Source organism: Rhinolophus sinicus, chromosome 5 (genome assembly GCF_057876585.1).
Source record: "Rhinolophus sinicus isolate RSI-liver-muscle chromosome 5, RSI-T2T, whole genome shotgun sequence".
NCBI classification, from domain to species: domain Eukaryota; kingdom Metazoa; phylum Chordata; class Mammalia; order Chiroptera; family Rhinolophidae; genus Rhinolophus; species Rhinolophus sinicus.
In genome coordinates this window covers 64,996,582-65,016,403 of record NC_142505.1, presented here as the reverse complement: position 1 = coordinate 65,016,403, position 19,822 = coordinate 64,996,582, and the positions used below count along the sequence as shown (strand labels likewise).

Genomic DNA, 19,822 nt, shown 5'->3' with positions numbered 1-19,822 from the left:
TTTAGCTTTCTGAATATGGAACTCCCATTTAAAAATATGTCTACTGTTCACCTTTCCTATATTGTATGTTTCTGTAAGATTTCATTTATTACAAATGAATAAGTAGAAGACTGCTTGCCGTAGTTTATTTCTTAAAAGAATGTATTCACATCAATTGAAAATTACAAGAGTTTGGTGACTTAGGATTGTAAAAAGCCTGGATAATTTTCTCAACAGCTGAGAGGAGTTCAGAAGGTGAAGAGGAAAGAGAGAGGAACGAAGGTGCAGTGGAAAGCCGCTATGAACCTGTGCTCCTGTGTAGTACCTAGCGTGGGTTCTTCTTCTCCCATGAGGAACAAAGCCCAGATAGATTCCTTACACATCTGACTATACTGTTCTGTTTTTATTTTCTATTGGCTTTTCATATGCATGAAAATCTAAGCACACTTCTTATTTAGGTTAACCCATTCAGACTAAAAGTCACCATTTTGTGTGGTAGAGGTACCTTCATCCTGCTGACACGACATCATTTTTAAAAGAAAACTCACAGACTCTTAGAATTTCGGAGTGGAAGGGGCCTTTGAGATCATCTACCAGTGCTTCTCACCTCTCAGCATGCAAAAGAATCACTAGGTGCTTGTTTAACGTGCAGATTTCTCAGCCCAAACTTGGACACTGATTCAGTCTGCTGGGGAGGTGTGAATATCTGCCTTTTTAACAAGCTCCCCAGTATTCTAATGTGGATGGTCCTCAGACATCACTTTGAGAACCTCTGATTGTATCCACCCCACATATGACAATGACAAAGCCTGTCCTCCCCCAGCCCTTTCAGGTGACCCGATGAGACTGTTTAATGCCAACAACCTTATGAAGGTTGGAGAAAGCCATTATTATGAAGACTTGAGAAGATGAGGCTTGTAAATAAGAACTTTATGGCTAGGACCACAGCAGTAACAGGTCGCCCGTGTCTGCAAGTCCATAATATAAAACCTTTAATACAGAGTGGTGGCTTTTTTCTAAATATCATTTCAGTCTGTTAAAAAAAAAGAAATTAATGTTCAGAAAAAGTAGTTACTCCATATGTACAGTAACTACTTTTCTATAATGTCTTATGGCATCTGGGGTTCAGCATCATTGAACAAGATTAAATGAACGTTATAGAGCTATAAAATTGCATGTAAAATAACGCAAAACTGTTCAAATCACTATCAAAGTAGCCTGGGAATGAATTTCCACTAAAATTAATTGTCACTCCTAGATGTAGTTTAGTAAAGCTGTTACTAAACTGGAGGGATTCTTGAATACAAGTGCCAAAAAATCAAATAAGTATTCTCTAAACTACCTGAATGATAAGCAAAAGTCATTGTAAAGTCAACATTGTTTTGTCCATCATTGCTGCTAAACTTCAGAGTCCCATGCATATGTGTGTGTTGGATGTAACTTACTAGAATATCCAGTAAAAATCACCTCTTGGATATTCTATGCACTTGTGTCCTTCAGAAATCATGAGGTTGAAGGAATCTGTGTTAAATGTTTTTGTTTGGGTTGCTGCCTGAAAAAAGTTATCAACTCACTTAATGAAATGCAAATTTTCTTTATGAAAATTTCAACTTCTAATATTTAAGTCTAATGTTTAAACTTTTATATTGGAGTAAGTGTTTCTTTGGGAATTATTGAGCTGGCAACTTAGTGTTATATAAATGAGCATGAAGTAAATGAGTGTTTCTGAGTTTTCTGTAGAAAATTAATGGTACCTCTCGTCTTTTTACATATGAAGAAGCAATGGTTACTGAAAGTTTAAGGCGAAAATTTTAATTTTTAATACTTTACATTATATGACAAATGGAGAATATTAAGGAACTTTGAGCATTTAAATAAACTTACAGGGTTTCTGTTTTCAAATAGAGCTGTTAATTTTGTGAGCCTACATTCAATCCCACTCTCCCCCGCCCCCCAAATTTCTCAGACCTTAATCAGGTAATATAGCTGATAATTACTGTATGGTTTTAAAAAAAAAAGTTTTAACCATCTTCTCAGTAACTGTTTAATAACAAATCACCATCTCTTTGCGTGTATACTCACTGCAATTTTAGTTTCATTTAAATGATCACACAAAGGATTTCAGAGCTTAAATTAATGAGTGTACTTTAGCGTGGGGCATCTAGCACCATTTGTCCCAAATTTAAAATCTTATCAATTGCATTCCAAATTCTTCATTATTTCTAATTGTCTTACCTGTGTAAGTTGAAGCAGTTTTCTTTGCCTTATGTTTTGGATCTGCTTGTGCCCCCACCCCCATTGTATACCATCTGTGCCCTGTACCGTTGGGCCCTTCACATATGGCTCCAAGCTGGTGTAATGCCCTGCCTTTGATCTGGCTTCATCCAGTGATTTGCTCAGGATTTCTAAGGTCACACTGAAAACTTTTCTGTTCTAGTTATTTTTGATTTTATATTGTGTGTTGTGTTTGATGTTCGGATACATGTGAAAGTTGCTTCTATAAGTCAGTAATTTTTATTCCAGCCTTTTGCAGCCATAAGGTAAGACTAGACTGTACTTTTCTTACTTGAAAATATAGTCAGTTATGTGTTTCATGCAAATGTTTAGCATTTTCATGCAAAAGTTCTTGCAGTTTTCTAATTTGGGACTGTATTGCTATGGATTTGTGCTCCTTCCTTTTTCAAGTTATAACTTTGAGGGGTGTGTTTTAGTGTTCATTGGTTTGGAGAAGTTTATGTTGAGATCTTTTCTAATCTCCTGCTAGTAATTCTCACTCTGTGATTGTGTTCTATAGGATAGAAATGGCGTTCTCCCCACCTCAGGTCTAAAGTTTCATGCATTTTTATTAACCACATTGCTTCATCTTAATGGAGTTCCAAGTGTGTGTGTGGTGGTAGTCCTAACCCTGCTGATTCCAGCACATGCCGAAACTCATGCGTGTGACGCCCCTTGCATGCGGTGCCTGCGGTGCTCTGACAGGGGCAGTGAGGTCTGCTTCTTAGTCTCCCCTAGTGAACACTCACGACGACTGGGCTCATCTTGGTCTTTTAGAAAGCACATTTCACCTATTTTAATTCTCTCTCTTTACCCTTTACTAAGAGTGCCTTCATTGTAGAATCAAGTACTCTTATCTCTCTTTTTGTCCTCCAATTGGCCTGTAACATTCAGTTGTTCCCATTTAGCTGAGTAAAGTGAAGCTGCTCCTCCTTTCTGGGTGTCTAGTATGTCCCTTTAAAAACAAACAAAAAATACCAGCAAACTTTTTTCTCCCACTCATCTGCACACTTTCCTGTCTGTCACTGTAGAAGCCAGCAATTCAAGACGATGTATGTGACACCCAATTGCTTTTAACGTGGTGAATTTAATGAAAGCTTTGAGGGGCAGGGCACAACACTGTGAACACTTTAAGATTTCCTAATGTCTCCTTCTCATCCGCTGCCTTATGTTGTGTGGACCTCCTTATCCAGTGGTTATCGCTGCACTTTTGGGGCATGTTATTGGCTCTTCTATGAGCATAGGCTCTGCCCTCCCACATAAGACGTAGCGTTTTAGGGCCTGCCAGTGATTCTTTTAGTGCAGTAACTGCTGTTAAAGAACTTTTAACTGCTCTCATTAATGAATGTATTTTTTAAAAATCTCTGGAGTCCTACAGGAAGATAGGACTTTTGTTACAGAAAGATTAGAAAACAGTAGCATTGACAAGGCTCAGCAAGTTAAAATGTATATCATTGAAATATGCATCTACTTCCCAGCACCTGGCTAGGCCGCAGTGCTGACTAGCCTGTTTCTTGCCAGAGAAAATAAGTTTAAATCATAAGCATATTTAACTAGCAAACATAAATCGTAAGCCCTTGTAGTCCATGAGCGTGTTGAACTCTGGTACCATTTGTACAGATGGTACGGTTAAGTGTGTGTGCTCTTCCCAACCTCAGAGACGTGGACAAGCTCTTCCTCCCCAATTTTCTCTTGCACTCAGGACACTTAAATCATTTGTTTTTGCACAAATAGAATTCTACAAAGCATGGACCTAGAGGAAGATTTCAGGTCTTAGGCCAGTTTGGGTTTTTTTTTTCACTCTCTTACTGGAGAACGATGGAAATGAAAGTTAAACACTAAAGCCATGTTCCTTTTTTAGGCAAAAATAATTGGCGTTTCGTGAAGATAGCAAGTTAGGAAGGACAGGACTTTGATTTTCAGAATATATCTTTAAAAAAATAACATAGAATCACAAATAAAAATTGAACAGAAGTCTTTTAACTTTCAAAGAGTGTTCCCCAGGTGGCTATTCTACAGAAATACTTTTAGATACTGAAAACAAAGCTCCTATTGTAATATATATATATATATATATATATATATATATATATATATATATTTCTAAAATGTGGTAAAACAATAACATACTCAAGCTGACATGCATTGTGTGGTAAAATGTTAACATTTTGGAAGCCAGTAAGCATAATTTATGTAGTCATTGATTTTATTTTATGAAACATCACTTCTTAAAACCTTCTTATGGTAAAATAAAATAAAGAGACAGAAAAACCACCCAAAACCAATGTGTAACTTAGTAGATTGTTATGAGGAGAATACTCTTATAACAACACCCAGGTTGAGAAATACATCTTGGCAAATCACCCAGGAGCCTCCTTCATGAGTCGCCTCCCCTCCTAAAATAACCATTCCCCTGACTTACAGTAGGCACGTCTGTCTTTGCATTTCTTTCTGGTTTTATCACTCAAGTGATAAATGTCACTTTTATCATTTTGTATAGAAGCTTCTATACTAAAGAAAGTTGGGTTCACAAAGGTTATGTGTAAGCCCCTTAAGTGATAAGTGCAGAATGACACTCTGTAAGCAATTGCTACCCCCATAAATCAGCAATTTGGCAGTTTGACAAGCTTCTGCTGTAGTGTGTGGCTCTGTTCATAGCTACCATATCAATGACAAGAACTAGCGTATATGGAGTTCCATGCCATCTAAGCACACAGATAATTTACTTCTCCCTAAAACCCTATGAGGTGGATACTATTGTTGTTGTCCCCATTTTCTGTGTGAGGAAAGCAAGGTTCAGAGAGGTGAAATAACTTGCCCAAGGGCACAGTCTGTCGCAGAACCAAGACACATGTAAGGTAGCGCCCCAGCCTGTTCTCCCAGCGCTAGGCTGCCCTGATGGAAGGTAAGGATTCTGCTGGAAGAGAATTTTGAGATTTCTTATAAGAGCTTGTTTCTACAGCAAAGGATCTATAGCTTTAAGAAAAATACTGAAAAATCACTGGTCTAGTTCAAACTTTTCCTTGTGCAAATGAAGAAATGACCCAGAAAGTATATAAATAATTTGTTTAAGCAGTTGGTGGCAAAGTTGCAGCCAGATCCCCAAATCTTCTGGCTGTTAAAAATCAATGAGTTTCCGTCATTTCATACCCTTACATGGAAAAAGTGCACATTTCTAAACTGCTTCGTTGTATCAGTTCCACAAAAGCAGATTTGACTGAAATCGGTTTATAGCTAGGGCACTCCATCCCCTTGCTTACTTTCTCAAGGTTCTAACTGGGAACTAAAAAAAAATTATAGTTGACGTTTGCTTTATGCGCATGCCTAACACTCTTCTCCAAAGAATGTACGAGAATAACACATTTGGCTAGTGTGGATGGCAGGTGAAAAAGAATTACTGGTGTAGTGTGGGCAATTCAACATATTTATGGCCAATTCTGGATTCTCCCAGCACAGATGGATTGTGCAGCACCCTTCTTCCCCTTCTCACTGGTGACCTTTAACTATTTGTGTTTACAAATGCTGCCACCAGGGATTGGAAGGGAGAAGAGCAGAGAAGATGGGATCTGTTTCTTGAGCAGAGTGTTATGTGTCCTGGTAAAATGATTGGAGCTTTTGGTGGGGACTGTGGGAGTGTCTCGGGGTTGGACCGCTCTGGGATGCCCAACGGAGCCTCGGATGTTAACCATGAGAAGGGAAACAAGCTGGCATAATGCAAAGAGCTTAGTTTGGAATTTGCTATATTGGGTTGAAATCCCTTTAGCTTGTGCCTTGAGCAAGTTACTCATCTTCTCTGAGCTCCAAATTCCTTACATTTAGATGTGAAGAAGGTGGAGTTTCTTCAAAGCAAATAACACATTTAGGCACTCAGCTCAGTACTTTGGTCACGTAGAGAGTTAGTAAATGGTGCTTCCATTGGTTGACCGGATCCATTTGTCCATACAGTAAAGAGAACGAACTGATCCAACTTTTGCAGTTTCCTTGTGAGGTACTGAACTTCCGTTATTTGAGGTCCTGCAAGTTGGTGGTGGTAACACTGGCCAAACCCACTAGTCTGCGAACTGCTTGTCTACTGATCTTTCTACCTCATCAAACCATATTGGGGGGAAATCTGCCTTCTTCACTTGAGCTCTCTGTTCCTGACTTCTGGGTCAATTTGCTGTGAACCAACTGAAAACCTGAGTGAACCTTCCAATTAATTATTTTCTAAGGATGTTACTGGCATCATCACTCAGGAATATAAGAAGAAGTTCATTTGAGGCAAATGTTTTCCAGGCTGAATAAATTCCTGTTGAAGCCTAAGTCCCATATTGTCCCCTGTGGATTGTAGGCTCTTATTGGCGGAGCACTGGAGGTCGCCACTGAGAGTTCCCGGCATGACCTGCATGTATTTTAATCCTTGATACCTTAACGGGAAGGAAAGTTCATAGGCAATAATAGAGCTGAGGTGAGGATTGTTTGGGATATTGTCTCATTCACTCAGTAAGTATTTATTGAACAATTATGATATGCTTGGCGCTGGGGGTACAAAAATAAGCAAGACATTGTCCCTTCTGCATGGAGCTTGCAATGTAGTCGATTGGTAAATGTCATTAAAACTTCTGAATGACTGGACAATAAGAAAGGCAGGAAGTATATGTTAAACATCTTTGAGTCCCATATACTATGAACTCAATGCATGTTTGTTTGCATGAAGGAATGTTTGAATGTTGTCATAAGCAGTGGTTTTCTTTAAGTCAAATCATATTAGATTTCTGAAGCTGAGTGTTTTCACTAATCTCATTATTGTTTTAAAATTCTCTAATAATAGTTTTGACACTGAATTCAGTAACCACAGAAGCTGTTTATAATTTGTTGGTGCTTTTCAAACATCTTGAAAAGCCAAACGAGCCCTTGACTTTTGCTCAGTAATTCACTGCGTCTTTATGAATATACCTGAGGGGTAACCTTCATACAAAGGCCTGTGCACCAACATGTTAAATATGGGGATTCTTACACTGTGGAATGTCTAAAGAGTGCTCACTCTGTAATTTTTTAAAGCCCTGTAATTCTCTATAAAGTATATATAGCATCTGAACAAGAAATATGACACTAACTCTAGGATTAAATAGCATCTCAGGGCCACTGCCTTGTGCATTTTCAGCAGTTTGGGAAGTCTTGTAAGTGCAGGTTAACGAGACCAGAACCTCCAAAGTGAGCATCTGTCCCCTGACCCAGCTGGGGACCTCTCCGATTATTCATTCCAGAAGCCTGTGCTGACACTGGGCTCAGCGCTCTGCATCTCCCACTCGCAGTGGTCTTTTCAGATTGGCAGGAGGTCAGACCCTTCCATCCGCATGCTTTGTGTCGTGGCTAAATGTTTTCTGGGTCTTGCTTTGTAGCCCTGATAACTCTATTTTCAAAATTAAAGTAAACAAAAGGAGACCCTGGGGAGGGAGTGCTCCAACTCTGACCACTTGTGGGAAAAGGATTTTTTTTTCTTGACTATTGTAAATGAGAACAGGCAGCTGTGCAGAGAAGACCTTGTTCAACTGGGCAGCACCGCTGTTCCGCCCGCTGGCCTGGGCTTTCGCAGCCCACGTTCCTCCTTCTACTTCAAAGGCCTGGGGCTGAGGGATCACACATTTTCGTTGATGACAAATTAATCAAACTTGATTTTCTTGGATGAGATGGATACAAAAGAACTACAACTCCCCAAGGCCCGAAAGTCAATACAGCGCTGCTGGCTCTGATTAGAGCAACAAAAGGATATCTCGGAGCCGGCTTCTTCCCAGCTCCGGTCTGGGCTGGGGCTGAAAGCCAGCCGGCTTGTAAAGCAGAAAGGCCTTATTAAAACACATTTCAGCTGCGACCGAGTGCATGGAGAGCTCTCCTGACAGAGAAAATTACTTTTTAGTAGATGCTCACCTTTTCTGAAGAGCAAGGTTTCCGCTTAGAAGAACCTAAAGGAAGTAGTATATTATGATTCTGAAATGTTTATAGATCTCCCCTTTTATGTTTCTGCTGTGAAGATGTTAAAAAAAGAAGAAGAAGAAGTCGGCCTATGATATCTGGCAAACGTTAGAGAAGCCCGCGTTTGGATAGGGAAATTTACTTCTACCTGGTTAACAAGGAAATTCCATGCGTCCGGGGGATTTATGTGCCTGTTAAAGCGGGCCTGGGACACGGTGAAGGACGGGGTTTCAGAAGGCATCCACGGTGCGCCCGCTCCCGCAGCCCACTTGTGGGAGTGAAGTGAGCCTCTGCTAAGTCGGGGAACACAGGCTTTCAGGGCCAGCCTTCTTAGCTGCGCTTTCATCTGCCTGTTCTGTGCAGCATCCAAGGGCAACACTGGCACCCTTCCTGGGTGTCCTGTATTTAGAAGAATTGCTGTTACACAAAATACAGTCCCCTGACTGTCCCTGGGCGTGTCTCATGCCTTTCCCAAAAAGGCTTTGAAAAATGAAGGGTTTATACTTTTATTTTTCAATTTCAGAAAGAAGGCTTGGGTGGTTTTTCCCTTTAATATGTGGGCCAAACACGTGGATGTCCCCACTGTGGGTTCCCGTTTTATACGTTTGTCGGGTCCACTTCCACGCAGCGGAGCCACTGGATATGGGTGCTTGGTCAAGATGTCCTCAGTGGCGGGGGGTCACATGGGCCCCTTTCGTTTCTGACACTTGGTTTGAAGATTCTTTATCCAATTATCTTCCTGATCCTGACAGCAGTTTTCAAAATGTTTGTGGCATTCCAGGACCCTTAATAATTTAAAGCTGTATCTTAGATTCCAGAAATGAGCAAAATGTGTGGAAGACTCTACCTCTCCTGTGAGCTGGCTCCAATGCTATGTTCCCCACACTGTGACACAGCTCCAGGCTGTGGGCTGAAAGCCCATGGTATCTCTAGCCCTCCCAACTCCCCACTTCCCAGGTCTCTGAGGGTGAGCCAAGGTCCCCTCCACCATGAAGTCTGTTCTGAGCTTTCAAGCTTGCAAGGAGCCTTCCTTTCTTGCCACGTAGGAGACACTTGAATGTCCCTGTACCCCCCTCCCCGAAACCCCTCCCCACCCCCAATGGCCCAGGCTCACTCCAGTGATCTGTGAGTGTGGCACTAACTTGCAAGTCCCCAGGCCTTTTCACACCCCTCACTCAGAGTCCCCACCCCACACACAGGCTCTGCTGTTTGTTGGAGGAGGAGTGACATTGCCACAGCCTGTCAGGGACCTCGTCCTTAAGAAACCCGCCCTGCACTCCTGCAGGACTGCGTTTGTGGTTGGAAAGAGCACCACGCTTTAAGTGAGAAGACTAGCTCTTGCCTCCTTGCACCCAACCTGCTAGTTTTGTGACTTTCAGTGAGCTCCCTGACTTTTCTGAGCCTCAGTGCGCTCATCTGGATCTAATGAATGCCCCATCACTGGGTGGGCATTGAGATTCAATGAGAAAATATGGATGAAGGCCCTACAGAAACTGTGACGTGCTGTTCAAAGCATAGGTTTCGGTGTTACTGCTTTGTGGTAGGTACTACAGCATTCTGGTCACAGCAGACCTCGGATTTTAGGTACTTGGCCAGTTGTTTTAAAATCACATTGTAGAGTCCAGAAACTTTTTCTTTTTACAAAAATCCTTTTTTTGAGGATGAAAGTAATACATGCTCACTTTAACAAATGCACACAATAGCCACCCCTACATTATTTTTATTCCTAAATAATCTCAGTAGTAAACAACAGTGTTTATGGATATCTGAAGATATGCAAGACAGTTGGGCTGCCAAGGGCCAGCATTGGGTGAGGGCAGTATGGCACAGCGGTAGAAAGGAAGGAAGGAACATTTAGTAGGAAAAAGGAGGGACCAAAGAAATCCAGTGAGTCTTGTGGAGAGATACTCACCTTACCTCAGGTGATAGTTTATCAACAACACCTGTCTCCTCCCCGTGTTTAAAGGAACCGTAGCCATTAAGCTGTATTTGTGTGGGTCCAACACCTATAGGATTTTCTTAACTCTGTACCTAGAAGTGAAGTTTGAGGGCAAATAAAACCCGCAAGAGCGCCTCTGACTTTTCTAGAGTTTAGAAATCACCTCCTATAGGTAATTAAGTCATCACTCACTTCGATCAACAAATGTATATTATCTCCACACCGAGAGGCAGACTGTTGGCCCTGAAGAAACTTCAGTGGAGGTTTGTGGTTTTCAATCTAATTATTTTTCTTTTCAGTGTTGTATCTCGTCCTCAAGAATGGCATATGCCTCTTGTGTTTATGTAGCTGAATTATAGTCACTGTGACAAAAGTTGTGCACTGTTAATAGCTTCTACTGGACATTTTGCTAGAATTTGAGTATACATCAAATTCCAAGAGTATAAAAATAGGACTTACTTTGATGTTCTCTTTTTTTTGTTCTGCTAAATAGAATGTTAGGTCTCTCTGTCCATGTGGAGCCCCCAGACACAGCAGCCCTAGACTGTCATTCAAACTCGAGGGCAAAGGTCCAAGTCCCATGGGGACTTCACCAGGACTTAGAGCCAGCCAGTATGCTGGTGTGATCTGAGGCTGAGGACAGGATTTCTGCCTGTGCGAGGGCCTCCAGTGACCTGTTCTAACAGATCTCAGTAGCCATTTCACACATCTATTTGTATATTTCATTTTTTACAAAACAAAGTTTAAAATCTTATGTGGCAGACAAAAACACCTCCTAATTCATAGAGCAAAGCGTGGGAGAACAAAATGTATTTATCTGTGGCGGAATGCAGGTTTTAAAGGCAGGTTGAGCTAACACCTATTACAGTGATAGACTTCTTAGCTCCAATTCTTATATTTTCTTCATCGTATGAAGTTCAAAATAGGTGAAACTATTTTTAAAAGTTGTAGAAATTCTAAGGTTAATTTTTAGCGGAATAAGTAAATAAAGCACTCAACCCACCAGATTTTTCCCAGTCACCATCCATGTGCCATCTGCCAGTGTCACCCTTGATAAACTAACCTGTGTGGTTTTCACGGACTCCCTGCTGGCTGCCTTCCAGTTCACTCGCTGGTGTCATCAAGAGACAGCCATGAGCAGCTGCGCCTTGGGGACCTGCAAGAAGGCTTTGCTGTGAGCAAGTCCGTGAAGGTGCAGAAGCAACTGGGAAAGTCCTGTCTCTGTCAGCCAGGCGGTGGAGTGTCGTCTCGAGCACAGCAGGGCTCACAGCAAGCTGGGAGACCCTCTCCCAGGACTGCCATTTGACAATTCTAAGCTTCTGCACAAGTGAAGGCCCTTGGGCTTTGGCAGTTCCATGATTCCACGTCCCTGGGCACAAGCCCAGTGACCAGCCTCTCTCAGCGGCACCTGTCAGACACAAACACGTGTGGACTTTCTTGGCGGGAAGATAAATCTCCATTTACCTTTGGATATGAATGGACTTCCTAAATCTGTGGTAGCTAACATCTGATTATTCAAAAGCAACCTAGGAAGCAGTCACCAGCTTGAGTCAGGGCCCATCCAGTGACACTCCCTTATTTCATAGCTGAGGTACCAATGCTTAGGGAGGAAGTGGCAGAACTGGTGAGCCCAGGGCGGGGGCTGTGCTTCAGCCCCCTTACTCCACGGCTGGCTCCCTTTTCCTATGCAATTATAACTTCACAGTTGTTTAAATAGCGTATCCCTGTACTCGACTCAGCTTTTCTTTTCAGAGCTCCATTTATTCTATGCTAGAAATTTTCACTATTTTTTTAAATGTAAGAATTTAAGGACACACCGAATCAATTTCAGTGGCTTATACCACTAGGTGTACAGTAAGAGAGGGTCACCATAGGCGTCATTGCTTTAGGGCTACTCAGGAGGCCACAGGGCTTGGCTCAGAGCAGGTGGTCAAAGGATCCACAGTGTATGAAACAACCAGCGCCGAATGGCAGCAGGCACCTGCCAGCTGGAGGCCTGGCAGTCCTGTGTTTGGTGTCTCACTGGATGAGGTGGCTTCACTCTGACCTGCAGCTGCAGTCATCACCCCTCGATCTAGGCCGCTGCCTGCAAAGTGTCCTCCTGCCACCCCAGGGGGAGTGCTGGTCCCAGAGCGATGCCCCACCCATGCACCTTCGCACCCAGGCACCCCCATCCAGGCACTCCCCCACCCAGGCACCCCCTCACCCAGGCACCCCCCCACCCAGGCACCCTTCCCCATAGTGGTCCTGCCAGGTGGCATGGCAACAGTTGCTTTGCTGACTGCGCACTCTTCACACGCCTTGTCTAGGCTTTTAGACAATGTACTTTTGTAATAAATTATTATTTTGACAAAATGAGCTGCTTCTTGATTCAAAAAGCAGATTTTAATCCACCAAAGAACTTTCCTGAAAGTAAAGATTTACTTTCTGTGTTAGAGCTTTAGAGCTGCTCAAGGTAAAAATGTCCCTGAATACATGTCCAGGGAAATCTGCTCTGGGAGGAGAATCAAAAATGTAAAAGAAACACAAATTTTAAAATCGCACAACTTGCGTTTGGGCCCATCCTCTGCCTGCCCCTCCTCCGCGTTCTCAAGTAGGAGGGCCTACTGTTCTTATCTTCAGATGGAGGTGACCGTTTTCAGGGAGGGTCTTGGCAAAAGGGAAGTATTAAACTCTGTCTAGTCGAGTTCAGTTTTGACTGTTTACTGCCTAGAACCCAAGAAATGCTCCCTTGCTGTAAATGATGCAGGTGAGCTCAAGCCCTGGACCCCAGCTGCCAATGCGTGTCGCCTGTCTGAGACACAAATGCCAGGCAACTGCTCCTCAGGCTCGGCTTGCAAACCGCCTTCCCTCTGTTCCTGGACCCAGATTTCCTTTTGTGGAGCTGGGGTCTGTCTTATTGGAGTACTTCCCATGTGTTTGCTAAAGAGATATCACCACCAAGACATCTGCGGAGTCTCCAGGCTTTGAAGTACCCACAGGAAAGACAGCAAAGAGAAACCGGAGTTACTTTGAGTTTCCCGGGTGGGTGGACGTATTGTTGGTTTGGTCTGGTTTTACAGTAGGTGGGGATGAACCCCAAACCAAAGGTGCCAGCGCCACCAGAAATGAAAGTCTCTTCATTTTTGTCCTACCTGAGACAACAGCTTTAATTTGTTTTTTTAATTTAAAGGAATGAAAAATAGAAGCACACATCTAAGTGTTTAGTTTCCCCTTCTTCAAATGAAAATTCAGATCTCTGTGTGCCTTTAAAGCATGTGTGTTTCTGCATTCATAACTGTTAAAATATATGTGGTATTTAAGAATTTACCAAGTGTATTTGTGTACTGTAGCTGTAACAAATCAAGGTGATCAGTGTGTTACCATAGTTTTGAGATGTATTGACTGAGAGAAAGATGCAGATATTTGCCCAGCATCACTTAGCCAGTGAGGGGTAGACCATAGCCCATCTGATTCCAGAGGGAACACTTTCCAGCTAAGACACACTTCCAAGTACTGGGGGAGAGTGGCCTGATACTGAGCTCGTTCCCTTCCACGTGCCCCTCAGATTGTGGAGCCATTTTTTTTCCTTGGGGTGGACGCCAGTGTTCATGTCTCCACAGATAAAATAGAATTACAAACTTAAGCAATGATCATAATACAATTAATGACATTGATCAAGCACAGACTCTGCCAATTCTGTTATAAATTACGTGTATGACCTTCCTTAATCTTCACAGGAACCTTCCTTATCCAGTGAGGTGAGGTGACCTGCCCAAGGCCACATAGGTAGAATGTAGTGAGCCAGGATTCCAATGCAGGCAGTCTGAGGGCAGCCCCTCATCTCATAACCACTCTCTCTGTACTTATAAAACACCTCCTAATACCAGACCTGTTATCTGCACTACCTCAGTGAGTGATAGCCATCCCCATTTTCCAGACGAGGAAACAGAGGTCGATGTCTTTAGGTGACCTGCCCAAAGTCCTAAGACTTAGGAAGTGCTGGAGTCAGGATCTAAAAAAGGCTGTCCATCTTCCAAGCCAAACCTTGGACCCTCCTGCTCCATTGCATGCCAAAATATGCTGTCTACTCTGCAATGCATACAACTGCAAAAGAGCCCTTGGGGGTGGGCCCCAGAAGCTGTGCCACCCAGTGCGAAAAGAGCGTGGTGCACCTACTTACAGCTGCCCATGCTATCCCACATCGCGTGGGTGTCTCACTGAGACCCTGACAGAGGCCTGCAGCCCAGGGAGGCCGGGTGGCTTGCACAAAGCCCTGTGTCTTACTGAGGGTGAAGCCAGGATGTGAATGCATGTGCTTTGTATGCAAGGCCCTGGCCTTGCACATGGGCACCTTGGAGGATGCTGAACTTGAGGGGACTGCATGGGAGAACGGGGTTTGGGAGTCCGCTTTCCATTCCTGCACCATCCCCATGTTATTCCAGGCCCATGACCTCCCTCTGTTTCTCCTGTCTCCTCCAGAAATGTAGAGAAGCTGCCACCCACCTTCTTCACAGGAATTTTGCAAAGATTAATTGGATAATTTCAGAATAGTTCTTTGAGCTTCTTGAAGGAAAGGTGCCATCTAGAAGTACAAAGTAAAATAACAATAATAATTATTATAATGTATTTATGAAAATCTCTGTGGAGCAATTAAGAGACCAGCTTGTACTTGTGGAAAATTCACAACCTGACGAAACACCCATATCCCTGCCAGTCCCCTACGATCCTGCTGGGCTGCTGCTGGCATGACAGTGTCTTGGTACCAGATCGGAAGAACGGTCACAAGTGGTGGGAGCTTCCCAGTCCCAGCCACCCATTCTTCAGTACAAAAATAACTGTCGCCCATCTCAGGCCTGCAGGAGACGGCACCTGTCATGACCCCAGACTAGCTAATGTGAAATGCTCACACAGCTCTTTCCCCAAACCACACTCCCTTGTTATCCACAAAAGAGAGCTTGCTTTTGGGGCCTCAGCGTCTGTCCTATAATTAATGACTGCCCATCTAACACAGGGACGGAAAATTCCTGCCTCCTCAGCTGAGTGTCGTGAAGGACTTTCACTTCTTATAGAACCTGTGTTTGTATTTAGCGGTGGGCCTGGCAGATAATGAGGTTTTGATGCCACAGAGCTATTTCGGCGAGTTTATTCTGGGCTCTCAGGATCCCTCGGCTGCTAACATCTGGTCTGCTCAGATGTCGCCCTCTCCCCATTCAGAGGGCCTGGGTTTGGTGGGCAAGATGTTCTCTTTTACAACCGATTTGCCTTTGATCTTCACGACTGGCTTTCCCGCTTAAGCACCTGGCCGTGCTTAGCCTCTGCAGCAATCCCACACCCTGCACAGCGTTTCTTTTCTTTTTATACACAGATGGCCATCATGCTGTGTGCAACTGCCTCCACGGCCTGCTCATCATCTGAGAACAGATTTTTTTTTTTCCTCCAGCCAATTCAGACAGGATAACGTCTTAGGCAAACACTTGGGCACCTTCCCGTCTCTTACAACTTCATTTTCTGCTCTGCACCGCCCCCCCCCCCCCCTACCAATTCCTATCCACCGAGTGAGCAGAGGCTGGACCCCTAGAGCAGCGCTTCTGAAACAGCAGTGTGCGTACAAACCGTCTGGGTCGCCGATTAAAATGCAGACTCTGCTGTGTGGGACAGGGGTGGGCCTCAGATTCTGATTATCTGACAGGCTACCCACACATTGAGTAGCAAAGTCTTAGATTACTTCTGGAATAATCTCCAGTCTGGCCTTCCCCTAGAATGTCCCTATCCTTCCGCTTTCTCTTAAAACCACCTGCCTATGTTCTGTTCCTATAGACTCACCCTCCAGCCTCCAGCTGACTATTTCACACTCAGGTGCTAATAGCTGGCAGACAAGCAGAGTTAGTTAGGAGACTGTCTTAGAGAGGAGGGCATAGGATCTGTGCTGTGACCTTACATGAGAATTGTATTTCCAATTGATGCGCCATTGTTGTTTTTCATGTATCCTGACAATATCCTTGATAAAAGTTTTAAAAGAGTAATTTTATTGACTATATGAAATTAGGTACTGAATCTTTTTAGACATATTCTTCCGCACTGTCAGAGACACAGAGGTACAACTTGGTAGTCACTCAGAGCACCCAAACATAAGAGCGGCATCACGTCAGCCGTGTTTGAGAAGACGAACTGTGCACCTGTCACACTCCATTTCTCAGCTGAGACCAGCTAATTCCACTTGGTCTTGAGAAAAGCAATTTCCATATAAGAAGTCTGATAACATAATTAAAACAGTGTCATCACAACTGGATCCATGCTTACTGTTTAATGAAGCCTCACGAGTGATGTTCAAGATGAACTTGGCCATCTGAGATCTAGCTGATGGGATGGCTCTCTGGAAGGGATGGTCTTTTATGTCATCATTAAATGGGCTGTGATTCCCCTATTGACACATCATGGTTGATAGACAGGGAGTTGAGAATCTCTATCAACTAAGTTTATATCCTTGTTCCATAACACGATTTTCACCATGTTATTTAACTTTCTTTAGCCCAGCTTTCCCCATCTGTACAATGGGCATAACTGCCATCATTTGTTTGGGGTTTACCGTGTGATAGGCTCTACAGGATCTACCCCTGTCCGTAGGACAGCCCTATAAAGCTACCTAACCACTGGTATGGCATGAGTACAACCAATGAGAGCAAACCTGGCCTTGCCTTTGGACAGGCCCTAGAGGGTCTGCTGTGCCCTCCTCTCCCTTTAGTTCCTGGATTGCAAAGTGGCCCACGATGGGTGGGGTGGTTCCCAGGGAGGGGGCTGGTTCAGCCAAGAGAGTGGAAGGGTGTGTGTTCTGGGGACTCAAGGCAACTGTTCCCAACCGTGTGGTATGAAAAGGATTTCAGTATTGTAACTGGTACTTCCGCACTTGGCCAATGCAATACTGAGAATTAGACAGATTAAGCAAATTGCCCAGGACTATACAGCCAGTGAGTGGTAGCTCAGGGCTCTCTTATCCTGGAGACTTACTCACTGTGGTGCCCTCCTCAATGTGACATGAGATAATTCATGTGAAAGTACCAGGCCTGTGCTTGGTGGGTACGCAGGAAGTCTCAGTCTTCTCTGCCCTTTGCTTACACTTGATTCTTGTATGTTTCCCCACTTAATTCGGTGCTCCCCTTGTCTTGGAGGCTGGGTGGGGTGCATAAAGCTTAAACCTCTGAACTCCTCATTACCCAGCAGGGCCTGGGTGGTGCTGTGAGTCATGGTTTCCAGTCCTCCCAGCTGCGTGCTGTGCATAGCAGTTTTCTAGCTACAGGTTGGTGAAGTATTCCAGGGCAGGATGTTTACATCCCCTAGAGGAATGGGCACAGAATCAAGCCAGCCCTTGCTTGGCAACCCCTGGCTGTTCTTTCCAGCCTGCGGCACCCTGCCAAACCGACTCAGGAGAGGAAAACATAACAAGTGCTGATGTGCTTCCATTTTACACAGAACATAATAAAAGTTTTCAGGATGATTTATTTTCCTAAACAAGAAAATACAATGGATGCCATCCATTATTCAACATGCTAATGGTAACCTTTACTCTCTTGTCGAGGATGATCTAAGGTGGTGTTCAACTGAAGTACAAAGAACACACACACACACACACACACACACACACGCACGCACGCACACACACAGTCCAGTGACACTCCATGCCATGGCAGTGGGAAAATTAATTGTGGAATATGGTGATTTAAACCTAAGGGGAAAGATATATTTCCACATTTGCAACTTTCCAAGCATCATAAAAACAGGGGTTTCCTTAATTTGAGGTGACTGACTTGGAAATCTCCCCTATGCAAACTGAGTATTGATAACTCAATGCATGCTTTATTGTAATTTTTTGCTTTATTGTAATTTTTATAAAATATATTTTTTCCAACTGACATTATTCCAGCCACATGGAGCAGAGGGCCTGGAATTGTATCATTTGTCAAGAGCCTTGTTCACAGCCCAGTTAACATGTACACGTGGGGTTGGAGGTGGGGACAGGATGACCTGGAAGACCGTCGGGCTTTTTTCACCAGAGAAACAATCTGAGAATTACAATTAACCAGGAAAATGTAAAAGTTTATTTTGATTCTGAGCAAGTTTGATAGAGTGGCAGAATCTTCACTTTTTGATGAACAAGAACTTTTCCTAGTAAAGGGTAATTCAAGTTATTAATTTCTCACATGTTTAACAATGTTATATATGTTCAAATGGATATCAATAAAAATTAAGTCAATACAAATATCTTAGGTTAGAATTAGCACCATAACTCAGGTATTGATGTCACCAGATATAAATTCATTTTGAAATTTTCCTTTTTTTTTTAAGCTTTTTAGGTAGTTTGTGGACTAAGTGAGCCTAGTAGGAGAGCCTGGAGCGAGCACCCGGAGCCCTTTGCCTCTGACCTTTGCTCATGTCTTCCAGCAGACTCTCTTTATTAAAGTAATAAAGAAAGAAACAAAAGCATACACTTTTGCTGATTCCCTTAAACGGTTTTTGGCTATGAAAATGTAAGCATCCCCAAAAAATGTTAATGGACTCAGCCATTCTCTAAAAATGTCTTCCATCTTGATTTTCAGATTTATGAGTAATAACAGAAAGCAGCATTTCTCAGTTCTGAATCATAGCAGAATAGGCCATGTTGGGGAGCAGTTGGGGCTTGGGCTCTGGAGTTGATTGGTGGGGCGACCCCGGGCACACTGGTTAACCTCAGCTAAGTCATTCTCGCGTTGCAAGATGCAAAAGATTGTAGATTGCGTGAGGTTGAACTAAAGCCACACAGGTAAAGTATTTAGGACAGTACCTAGCACAAAGGAATCCTTCAAGAAATGTTGCCCTTCCCACCTCCCAAAAACGAAATAAAAATAATTTACATACGTGTCAAAGTTAAAAAAATAAATGGAGAACTTAAGGAAGCTTTCTCAAATGATACATAGTTATATACTTAGTACTAATAAAAGAAGTTCTGTTTTTATTCTTTCACCTTTCAGTAAATAGTGATTGAGTGACTATCATGTGGACGGCACTAGGAACAATTTCCTTCTGCGCCAGAGCTGGTGACACCTAGCTATGCAAGCAGTCATGTCTAATTTTAAAGATTTTTCCCGCAAGAAGGAATGGCTAGGGGCAATGCTACTAAAACCAACAGGATATAAATTTGAACCACTGGGTCTCATTCTAGAGATTTCTAAAATGATGCTCTTCTTTATGAAAGAAAGGGTTTCTAACATTCTTTAGGCTTAACTCCACCATTCCCTACTTGCAATATCATGTTTAGGATTATTCTAAATGATTCTGAGACTCTCCACAACTATGTCTATTTCTAGTCTGTTCCGGAAAGATGGGACTCCACAGAAGGCAGTTCACGTGATTTTCAGTCCGAATCTATAAATAATTGGTGTAACCATTTTAGCCACCAAACTTCCATCTGGTTCTCTGTTCACACAAGACATTAGGCCGAGAGCTTGGAAGGGTCCTAATATCCTGCCTGCCGTGCGCGAACATTGCAGGGGATTGTGATTATAGTAGACGCTCCTCAGTCCGGCTGTTGAGGACTAGCTTCAGCTTCCCCGGGGTAATTTGCACAGGGTCAGCAGGCTGGGTGGGGAAAACTCCCTTGTAGGAAGGCAATTACTTCCTCTCCCATGTTCCTGTGTGTTTCCGCCACTGAGACTCTCATGGTTC

General features: G+C 43.2%; 1 protein-coding gene across 1 annotated transcript in view; it reads left to right on the top strand.

The window, feature by feature from the left end:
- Nucleotides 1–13,451, top strand: part of EIF4E3 (eukaryotic translation initiation factor 4E family member 3) — a 109,673-nt gene extending 96,222 nt beyond the window's left edge. The window contains exon 7 of the mRNA XM_074313288.2: nt 11,248–13,451. Within this exon, the coding sequence (XP_074169389.1) occupies nt 11,248–11,450 (203 nt within the window). The 3' untranslated portion in view covers nt 11,451–13,451. The remainder of the gene's footprint in view (nt 1–11,247) is intronic.
- Nucleotides 13,452–19,822: the final 6,371 nt, after the last annotated feature.